Source organism: Physcomitrium patens, chromosome 21 (genome assembly GCF_059467195.1).
Source record: "Physcomitrium patens ecotype Gransden chromosome 21, ASM5946719v1, whole genome shotgun sequence".
NCBI classification, from domain to species: domain Eukaryota; kingdom Viridiplantae; phylum Streptophyta; class Bryopsida; order Funariales; family Funariaceae; genus Physcomitrium; species Physcomitrium patens.
In genome coordinates this window covers 1,447,594-1,458,862 of record NC_143430.1, presented here as the reverse complement: position 1 = coordinate 1,458,862, position 11,269 = coordinate 1,447,594, and the positions used below count along the sequence as shown (strand labels likewise).

At 40.6% G+C, this 11,269-nt stretch overlaps 2 protein-coding genes across 4 annotated transcripts; both read right to left on the bottom strand.

Annotated features, from left to right (window-relative positions):
* Positions 1-2,211: 2,211 nt before the first annotated feature.
* Positions 2,212-7,637, bottom strand: LOC112274383 (putative zinc metalloprotease EGY1, chloroplastic). The gene is made up of 10 exons (XM_024503838.3): positions 6,035-7,637; positions 5,196-5,654; positions 4,861-5,001; positions 4,395-4,496; positions 3,782-3,993; positions 3,505-3,555; positions 3,271-3,340; positions 2,851-2,919; positions 2,662-2,712; positions 2,212-2,449 (listed from the first exon to the last, which is right to left on the bottom strand). The coding sequence occupies exons 1-10, from the start codon at positions 6,467-6,469 to the stop codon at positions 2,300-2,302; spliced, it is 1,740 nt and encodes a 579-aa protein (XP_024359606.1). The 5' UTR covers positions 6,470-7,637; the 3' UTR covers positions 2,212-2,299.
* Positions 7,638-8,747: 1,110 nt separating this feature from the next.
* On the bottom strand, positions 8,748-11,027 carry LOC141044657 (TPD1 protein homolog 1-like). 3 transcript variants are annotated; one of them, XM_073529732.2, is made up of 3 exons: positions 10,895-11,027; positions 10,414-10,537; positions 8,748-10,110 (listed from the first exon to the last, which is right to left on the bottom strand). In XM_073529732.2, the coding sequence occupies exon 3, from the start codon at positions 10,048-10,050 to the stop codon at positions 9,568-9,570; it is 483 nt and encodes a 160-aa protein (XP_073385833.1). In that variant the 5' UTR covers positions 10,051-10,110; positions 10,414-10,537; positions 10,895-11,027; the 3' UTR covers positions 8,748-9,567. The 3 variants fall into 3 exon arrangements, with proteins under 3 accessions (XP_073385833.1, XP_073385831.1, XP_073385832.1); XM_073529730.2 differs by having other exon boundaries at positions 10,392-10,537; positions 10,871-11,011; XM_073529731.2 differs by having other exon boundaries at positions 10,871-11,011.
* Positions 11,028-11,269: the final 242 nt, after the last annotated feature.

Genomic DNA, 11,269 nt, shown 5'->3' with positions numbered 1-11,269 from the left:
AAGGCAAAAGAAGGACAAAAAATTAATACATATGTTTGATACTACAATCTTGGAAGAGAATCTCAATGCTTAGTATTATTATTAGCAGTAGATACTATGTTATTAGAAGATAGCTATAAAGGCCTTAATAATAATTAAATACAAGGTGATCTTCTCTAAGTATAAAAAATTATTAATGGTTGAAAGAACCTATCAACTAACTTCATGATCTACTTTCTCTCTTTTGGTAGTATAAAATATATTATTATTTTTAGAATTTTATTATAATTCATGTCTATGATAAAATATATAATTATAAAATAGATTAAATATATTGTATTCTTATCTTTAAAATTATAAAATAAAAATAAAAATGTACCTTATATCTTCAAAAATTCAAATTTATATTTAATAAAATAATTTTTTTAATATGGATAGAAATAATTCCTGGATATGAATATAGATATAAAAAAAAAGTTTGAATTTAAGTGAATAAAATATATTTTGACCTATGTCTCTATGCATATGCCTTTTAAATTTCTTTTAAATTATCTTCTTCTTATCTTAATAATACTCACAATCCAATTTTATAACAATCAAAACTTGAGTTGTGATATAAACCTATAAATATGGTAAATTACCAATATAAATTAAAATATAAGAAAAATCTTATTTCTATAATCTAATTTTATTTATCAATTTTTAATTTATATTAATTATAAATTAATAATCAAACAAGAATCTAAAATTTGAAATTAAAATTTGATTTTTTATTACAATATTTAAATGACTCACAAAGTAAAAATAAATAAATAAATAAATAAATAAACATCTTAAATATAGAATGTGTATATATGTGCTCAATCATATGTACACATGCATATATGTAAATTTTTTCAAGTTTAGAGGGTCTTTATATTTAAAAAAACAAAATAAAAAGTCTCAACATTTAAATTTTTTGATTGATTGAAAGTGAGAAGTATCACTGAGTTAGCTTTTTACTTTGAAATATAAGCCTACAAGCTTTAAAAAGAAAAAAAATGAGGTAGAATGTATTTTTTATTTTTATTTTTTTTCCTATATTGCATGAATAGTGTTGTCTTTCAAATTATTTTTGAATCCATCTTAAGAAGTGGTTTTGTAAAAAAAATTAAAATTATTTTACAAAATGTTAAAAATAACCATTAAATAAAATAGAAGTCAAGCTTTTATACTTTTCATAATTGTTAAAATAAGAATATGATCTCAGATATTTAGACTTGCAGCAAAAAAAATGATTTTGTTTATTTCTTAACCTCTTCTTATTTGTTATTATATCCAAAGGCCAAGCCTTCTTAAGGCTTTTCTTCACCAAGCATGAGACTTTGGTAGGACTTTTGAACAATATCCTTTCAAAATGGACTTCTACATGTAAAGTCTTTGACATTAAATATGATACCAAAATGACTCACTACAAGCCTACAAGAAAGAACAAGTACAAAATGTTTATCTGATTCTTTCACTTAATAAAGATTGATGCATGCAATAATACATAATTGTTGAGGAGTAGTTAATTGTGCACTAAAATATGTTGAAAGAAAGTCATTTGGCATCACATGACACTTTTAAAACCCACAGCAAAAGCAATCTTGATTTTATCTTTAAAATTAACTTAACGATTTAATGTTTGTTTGGAAGCTTGTACAGTAACGAGTTTTAATTGCTGAGAACTGCAGCATGAAGTGCCGACACATAGCATCATTGTCTCAATTAACATATCGATATGAATTCTTGCTTCATGCGTAGACAAATGTAAGTTAATTATATTAGATAACATTGAACTTCTAGCAAGCCTAATGATTATTATCACTGATATTTTTAGTGTGAGGTGATAAGAACAGATCACTTTACATTGTATGAATGAACTAGGTATGCCAATTCATGTTTAAGATTCACAAGAATGCACCGGTAGAACAAAGGTAAATGACATTTGCCCCACGCTCAGTTTTCACTTACACAGGAGACATATTGGTATTGCACTTAACAGCATCCCAAATTATCGTTAGATGCTCAATTAACATTATTTCATTAACTGAGACAGCACAAGAGTAATGAAACCAATCATACGTGTCTATTTTCTGGACTCGAGATAAGAATTAGCAACAAAAACCAGCAATCAATTGACGTGAGCGCACGCCGTGCAGACTCGGGCTCTACAGAAGGGGGTAAAATTCATAATTGGAACAAAAAGGATTGACTCAAGAAACATTATGTGGTGGTGCTCTCTCAATTGAGATTGAATAATAACCTAAACAAAATGGCAGATACTAATCAAAGCTGTTCAAAAAAGTGGGGGATTCATATCCTCTACAAGCCCATCCCAAAGGGGTAATAACGTGCCCAAAGCAAGTAGTAACACTATCACGAAGCCTATTTTCCTAATTGTCCCCACTTCAGTGACATCATTTAAGCAGGACTTCTCTTGATCTCTCTGCAAAAACAACAAAAGCAACATTACGTGTTCAGAACAACATTTGCAATGATTTGCACTGCGGCGATAATAAAACCATGACAAACAGCACTGAAAACACGAAACAGAAGCAGATTTCATTTTGTGATACCCTAAATTCGCCATGATTACTGTCATGCACTTCAATACAACCAAAGAAAGAAAGAAGAAAGAGGTGAAAATGTGCACTGTACTTGAAGAATGAGTATATATAAACCCCATGGCAATGACAGATCTCCTCCAAGCTGCAAACACACAAATACAACGCGAGGTATGAGTCCATACAGTACCCCGAACAAGATGTAATCGATGCACTCGACACTCATTTTATATACAATTTGATCGCTAAGTAAGCAGAGATTTCAGGAGGATAGGGGACATACCAACCCAAGTCCGAGCATCAAATAGGTGAAGAAGCCAGAAACATTCAATGATCTTTTTCCAAACGCTGCCTGCACAACTCAATTAAGCAGAAGCAATGGGTGAGGCCTACTGTTACAACTGGAAAATCATTTCAAAGTGAGGATCGCTTCATTATTCGGTCCGAAACAGACTAATTAATATTTTTCCTCTAAAAAGGGGGAAATGCGTTGGAGGGATGAAAGTACACTGAACATTTCAAAACCGAACTACTGAGCACCAGCTTGCTAAAAAGATCTTCTGATCGACGAGATCGAGCTTGGACAGATGTGTCTTGATAATAATGTTGACAGTAAACATAATCTTCCGATTAGTAGTTTTGGACAAATTATTCAGACAAAACCACGAGTTCTGCCCTAGGGCTATGTAGATAAGCATCCCACCTGCATTGCACGGCCACCATCAAGAGATCCTACAGGCATCAGATTGAAGGCAGTCGTAGTTAACCCGCACCTGCAACCAAAAGCCATCAAACATGAGAAACTATCAGGTCTTGCTTGTTCCGAAGTTAACACTTCAAATCAAATGGAAAATCTCAAGCAATTACAGAAACACAAATTGAGAAATAGCATTGAATGAGCACTTAGTAGAAACATAAAAGTTAACTCCGCTCTTACCAGCCCGCGATTACAAGAGGATGTATAGAAACTAATGCAGCTCGCATGGCACTGCAACAAATCAATGAAGTTGTTGTAAGCTGTTTATATACAAGATTGTAGAATCTTTAAAACTAAATGTGATAAAACACGCAGCGATTGACAAGTAAGTCTGACTCTATGAACCTCAGAACAGAACACAATAGTCTAGGGAAACAAACATGGGATTATCAGTCAAAGACTGTCATTTAAGAGAGCTAGGAAACTATATCCATGTTGCACCAATCAAGAGACTTACCTGTCGCCCAAGACTGCTCGGGTGGCACTTCCCAAAAGTAGAGAACCTCGAAACAACACGCTCGGCACTTGTACAAGATCACCAGTGGCCTGAGGGTTGACCGATAACGAAAGCCCTGCACTCAGCATTGAAAGCGACAGAAGTCCCCCTGCAATAGGGCCTGCTACTGAAATGTCAAATTTTGCCATCCTGTCCGGCAAGATAGATTTGAACTGCAAACATAGTTTACTTAGATCAGTTCAAATTAGTTCATAACAAGGCAACCCATGTTGGAAAATTGAAATACTTGTAATTTAAATTTTTTTCCTACTCCCCGTCAACACACGATCTTTCTGTAATGGAAGTGCCAAAAAATAGATTATTCGGGGAATGACTACACAGTAAACCAACAGTCAGGCATAACTCTTAGCAAAACCACAAATATTGTAATCCAAGAATAACCCAATAGGAGAAATAGATGGAATGGCAGGTATACTGTTATCTATAGAAAAATCGTGAATACTAGATACGTGAAATTAAATCGGGAAATTAAAGATAGATAAAACGTGGCAAAATTGTCCCTTCAGAATAAATCAACTGAATGAGGCATTTGAATCAGACGCAATAAAGATACCTGGGTGATTGCCCCAAAACTGCCCAAGGTGATGTTGGGAGTAAAATAGGGTATGCTCATCTTCACTCCTCTGGGTGCTGCTGCTAGCCAATGTCCTACCTCCTGAAATGCAGGCACTAACAATTGCTTTATTTGATGTCAAAAAAAGAAACTCAGTGAATTTCTACAATTGCCATTTATAAACATACTAAAGTTGCTGATTTGAATCTGAAAGAGATCAAACATAAAATCTGTAAGGTATAAGTCAAGCAGGAGGATTCTAAAAGATAGCTGAGACACTAGGGCAAAACAGTGTGCACCATCTCCACAGAAAACTAGATTGTCATTCTATTCACTGAATGCTTGGGAAAACTTTGGTCAAAATATCAGGTATACTTGAATGCCAGTTGGTCGCAAGATGAGAAGTGTGAACAAATTGGAAAGATAAACTTGAAATGAGGAGAAATAGATCGATTATTGCACATACATGGAAGAGCTGAACACCAAAAACTCCGTACGCGAGTGGAAGCGCGGAGTCTACAAATGGAACCAACAGTTGAAAATCAGGTGGTTCTATTGACTCTGGATTCGTGAAGTATTGCACAACGTTAGGTGGAAGTCTTGATAACTGCATACCACATTCCAACTCATTCAGCAGCTAAACCCAAAAAAGTATATCCAATTTGTATTTACAAGGACCAGACTACCGCATAACTGCAAACCACGCCGGAAACACGCATCCATAACCAACACTCCCGATTCCTCCTCCTTCTCTGGTATTTCCCAAAGATTATTCAAAGTTGGTGGAGGCCAAGAACTTGCCTGCGATGCGATCCCGAGCTCAAGACAGGAACCAGCTGTGAAGGCGAACAATACCACAGCTACAACATACTGCCAAAGTGTGGTCGGACCCGGATCTGAAACCTCTTTCCTAAGCAAGACAAAACTAACTCTAGGTCCACCTCTGGGATCCGGCTCTTCAGCATTTGGTTCCTCCACCATGAATAGATCATACTTTGATCCAAACAACTCCCTCACACCACTTGTCAACTTCGCAAATACTTCTTCTCGTTTCCCTCTCAAATTACCCAGCAGAAGCACACCTTCGCCTAAATCTCCGAAGGGCTCTTGCCCAGTCACCCAGAATGTTTTGTAACCACACAGCTTTTCTTTTAAAAGTTTGACATCCTCCGAATCCACTTTCTCAGGGCCAATGAGCTCCAACAACTTAAAGGCATCTAATTGCACGTCGACTGGTACGGTTTTGGGCACATCATCTGCCTGCGACCAACGTCTTTCAGAAATTCACTCCTTCTACATTGGTATAGCAGTAAACACAATCTACAACACAAAGAGCAGAAATCGTATCATTTGAAACATAAGTTACTCTCCAAACAGAGTGTTAAGGTGGAACTTAATGATGTGATAGGATATATGTTCGACAATGGGATGCTCAATTGGGAGAGAAATTTTTTGATAAGATATATTCAGACAAGATAATCACACAGCGTCCTGATCACTCCCACAGAATAAGAGAAGGATGTGGTAAATGAAGAAAACTGAGGCATATGCAGTTAGAGAAATTGGAGGAAATCGAGATGCAAAATAGAAGAGAGCTACACGACGAGAATGTAGACGAGACACAAAATCGGCTCACGTACGGGGTTCGATGTGGCAGGAGATGACGAGTCTGAGGAGGAGTTTGGGTCTTTCTCCGGCTCCTCTGTCGCAGTAGAGGTAGGATTATCGCCTCCTTTCTCTCCTCCTCCATCTTCCGTCGATTTGGGAATCCTAAAACCATGCGTTCTTCCGCCTCCGCTCTTCAAGCCAAATCTGACCTTGCAGAATGTGTCATTGGTGGAGCTGAAGTGACAATTACCCAAAGAGTTTGAGCTTGTACTCGCCGCACCAACATTACATCTTTTTTGAGGGACTCTTCCATGGAATTCAGGTTCTAAGAAACTAGCAGGGCCTCTAGCGGTAACAGGGAGGGATCCCACATGGGGAAGAGGGTGGAAGCGTAGATGCGGAGTATTGTCAACACGCCGCAGGAGACTACCCCTTGATAAAGGGGATGCAGTCCCTATACTTGTCATTTGAATTCCGCCTAAGCCACCCTTATAATCCCTCTTCCCTCCCAAACCCCACAACAATCAAAAATCGATCCCTGGCTCGCAGATGCAACTCGTCACGGAGCAGAAGTCTCAGCTTCTTCTTCTCAAACCCACAACCCTAGGTTTGGAAATCAATGCCAGCACTGATCAGCATTCACCTAAATTCTCTAAGAGTTGACACCTACTGGTGGCATTGAAACGAAGACAACCGGACTCGTAATCCTGCGAGAAACACGACGGAAGCCAAATTGTGATGGAGTGAAGGTCCAAGCGGAGGCGAGAAGAGTGGCCAAGGGAAAAAGAGAGGATAGCCCTCTGGTACCACCTGGATAATTTTCAAAAATAGAATAATAAACCCCCTAAAAATAACATTGTATTCGATATTTTTACTGGGACAGTGGCTTGCCGTCGTCACGCAGGTCTGTTCTCATCCTTCCCACCATTATCATCACATCTCCGTCAACACAATTCCCTTGTCAAAAGTAATGTGGCCAGCACATGCGCATCGAATCTCCTCATAGATATTACCCTATTTCGAGTTAAACTTTTTCCATCTCAGAGTTCTGAAAGTCTGGAAGTAGTACAGAGTCAACTGGAAGTAGTACAGAGGCAACTGGGTCCCTGCAAGAAATAGTTAAACTACTATCCAACTGATCATTGACATTGCGGCGTTCGAAGTGCCGGTGCGTCTCTCGAGGAAGCGTCGGTACAAACGGTGCTTGTCGACCTTGGAGGCGAAGACTGTATATACTGCAGATCATTGCCCACGAGTCTGAAGCCTTGATTAAATGCAACCGTTGTCGGAAGTCGAAAGTCTAGAGCGTGGCATTTGTAAAACCCATTACTGAGCAGATCTCACTTGCCACATGTGATAACCAACGCGGGTCTAGAGCTATATCACGTCTCTGGTGCGATGATCGATTCTAAGCTAGTCGCATCTTAGCAACGTAAGACTCCGCGCCAGGGCCAACTACGCATGACCCTGCTCCACCGAACAGCGGGTTTTCGTTGTTCAGACACAGAACACGTGCACTGCAACGCGTAATGCGAGGACGTGCGCCGCAAGAAGCGAGAAAAAGCAACCGAAACACGACTTAGGGTTCGCATGCCAGGGCAACCGCCATGACAAGCTCCGACAGGCGGCCGAAACGACGCAGATGGAAGAGGCAGATTGGGGTCAAATCCAGATGAGAGTGGGAGAGGGGGCAATCAGTCACGGTCTCGCAATGGAGTATAGAGATCCAGTCTATCCGCATTAGCACGAATCCTCACGCGCGCTGTGATGCGTGACCCTGGCATGCCACGTTTAGGATGCGTATATATTCCTGTGGGGACAGGTCGATGGGCACGTTTCTCCAGCTTTGACTGCTACCTTTACGAGGCAGGGCAAACAGCATTGTGTCAGCCCCTCCATGAGCTTCACCACCTCCGCCACAAAGCGTTCATAGCACAGCGCTCCAGCTTTCTCTTCACCCTCTTTGTCTGCTTCTTCTCTCTTTGAGGAGCCGCAGCGCTAGTTTCTAAGCGATCCTTTTCCACACATTTGCATGCAAATTGTTTCCATTCCCACTCTCTTTGGTCGCAGATACGAGAGCAAATTCTCTTTCTTTTTACAATTTAAAATGGCGAACTGTCTACATGATTGACACCGTGTGTGGTTGAGATTGATGTTGATTACGCATGAAGATGTCAATTCAGCAATTGGCCAGAAAATTTTGATCCATGAGAGTTAAATTCAAAGTAAATAGAATAGAAGTGAAATAAAGGATACTGAAAGGTTGTAGTACTATGAAATTTAGAGCGGAAAAGTTCCATCAGATGGACAATTTGCTGAAGATTTGGAAGATGATGTTGGAGATCAACGTTCTTCTTAAACTGTTCGCTGTGGAGAAGTTGATGAAGCACAAAGTGGTGTTTTACGTAGTTAGAGTGCAATCTTCATGCTTATTGATTCGTTCGTTTGTGACATTGAGACGTATTGTTGAATAATTCAACATGATATTTCAATCCTCAAGCACATGGGTATAATTGAAGTCCACAATAAAACTGATACTACATTTGCTTCTCATGATTTTCATTTTCTCGCGCTCTCTCTCTCTACCTCTCTCTCTAGATATGTATACTTACACACACACGCACTTTAATGTATGTAACAACAAAATGCAAGAAAGTTTGCTATCATAATAGGGCAGGCCATACAATATTAGCAAGCAGATGCTGAAACACACAAGTGAAGCATGACATTCGAAGTACCATTGTGTGATTTGAAGCAAAGTGAACAAATTTGTATAATAATTTATGATTCGGAGAGCAGTTTCTAGCATATTTCCTTGTTGGAGACTTGGAAGAAAACTTGTTATAACACACTTTTCAAGAGCATGGGCACATGAGTTTTTCAGCGTCGTCTCCGTGATCTCTTTCAATGCTGTTCTCGACTCTCCGCAATTGAAGTCTAGCAGCATCCTGTGACGCTGGTGGTTTCGACACCGTTTTCTCGATCCAATCAGAGGTTTGTCGAGAGAGACGTATTGGAGCACCCACATTTATCACGGTGAACAGCAAGCAGCTGAGTGCAACATAATTACGTGTACAGGATGGCAGATGTCCTCGCAAGGTTTATTGCGGCCAAGGAAGAAAGGAGGGATTAAAAAAAGAAGCAAAAACAACCATGTCTAACAAACTGCCACCAAAATTACTTTGCTAACAGCCTGGCACGAAAAGAAAGCCTGAAAAGAGATACCGCACACTTTTACTGGGGCCCTCTAATCCTTTGAGGAAGCATCGACAGGGCAGCAAACAACACGAGGGAGAAAAAATGCCCAAGTAATCGTCTGCGGGGACGATGGAGCATAGCGTGCACATTATTCCTGCAGAGGGGATTATACAAGACTTCAAACATTCCGAAAACCTAAGTTTATGGGAAGGAGAGCACAGCTATTTCCTATGATTTCATGGTAGCACTCCAGTAATCCTTCACCGGATGGAAAGTGTGAGCAAGATGAACATGAGCAGTGTCCACTATCAAAACGGGTCACAAAAGCGATGAGAGCATCACAAGCGTGGGGGGTAGAGAGTGGGATCTATGCGCAAGGACCTAGTTCCGCAGAGATGACATGCATGGGGTACTCGGAAGAATTTGCGTATTCGAAGGCCACACTGCCGCCAGCGCGCAACGGCGCGCCACCCATCACCAGACAGTCGTTGTACTTGATGCGCTGGAAGACGTGGGAATCAAGCGGTCGAGCAGAAGCAAACGCCGCGCACGCCACATGGATATTCTTCAGCTGGCAGTTGTGGTTCACGCACAAGTTAGTGATCTGCACGCTAAAGGCTGGAATGCCGTTGCTGTTGCCACTCTTCCCCTGAGTGATGCTTATGTCTGCCTTGGTACAAGAAGGTGTCGATGCGCGAAGCTTTCTGTTGACATAGGTTTGTGGATGCTTCACAGAGACCGCAGCAGTTAATCCTAATCCCAGCTCTCCTCCCTCGACAGTGTGCAACAAACAGTTACCGAGAAGCATGAAACTACAGAGCCAAAGATAGAACCTAGTCTTCAACGCCATAGCTGTGCCTGAACTTGACAGCTCAATGCTGGACAATCTGACAGTGGAAGCTCGTGAAACCTACAGTCATAAGGTGAGAGACGAGTCATGCCAGAACCCAGAGCTCGGTGATGGATGCAAAAGGCCACGCAGCTTCAAAACATAAGCCATACAAACATGATGACAGCTCCAACCCAGAAAAATGCCGCCCCTCGAGTGTAGACTATCTGCACCTCGACTGTTTGCCATCGAGTGCTTGTACCGCACACATTACAATGTACCACTGCACAGCTAGCTACACAAAAACTTCAACGTCGACGTCTACAAAGTCGTGACCTCTAAGACTTCCCTGGAGCACTCACAAATTCTCACAGCCTAGCTTACGTTTCACCGATCTCCATCGCTTCATTCTCGTCGCTACACCCGCGAGCTGGCTTCACAAGCACGGTGGGGCACATACAACACCAAATTGGGTGTGATTGCCGCCGTTGAGACATCCTAGTGTGGGCTGCACAAGCTTCAATCAAATGAGATCAAAGCCAATTATACCCTCAAGAAGATCGGACAATTTCAATGACGGCAAACCAAACCTTGCAGGGAAACGTCTAAAAGAGAATGCAAACTACTAAGCAAGATACTATGAATCCAAATTTAGAAAAGATCTGACAACAGCTCCCTCTGGTTACTAGGTGGAGCTATCGACACTGTCCAGGGTGAGTCAATCAAAGACTTTGTGTACTCGTGCAGAGCTGTGAGCTAGTCTTCACAGGACTCGCAAGTTTCAGCAAATTATCACAACACTAATTAGATAGATCATCTACTACATTCTCCCTGACCAAACCTGCGATATTCTGCTCTGACAAACCTCTGCACCCTGTATCTCCATGTCCATGAGTCAATTAATGAGCTCCAGTCATAATGGGTGTACTCCAGAGTGACAGAAGAGGGCTCAGAGATGGTCGTTTGAGGGACACCCGCATAGTGTGAGCGCCACCGTAGTAAATGGGAGGCCTCAATCTGGAAGCTTAAACTAGTTGGTACACTCCAAACTTCCAGAACATTCCGTTTGACATGTGTGAAATTACTGCAGCATAACACTAGGGTTACCTTGGGGAAGAAGACACCCATCTGAATTTTAGGGTTAATAATAGTAAGACAGAGCAGCAAATGAGGACCAGATTGTCCTAAGATACCGGAAATTAAAAAACATATGTGTGGCTGCAATGAGGTAAAGAATGAA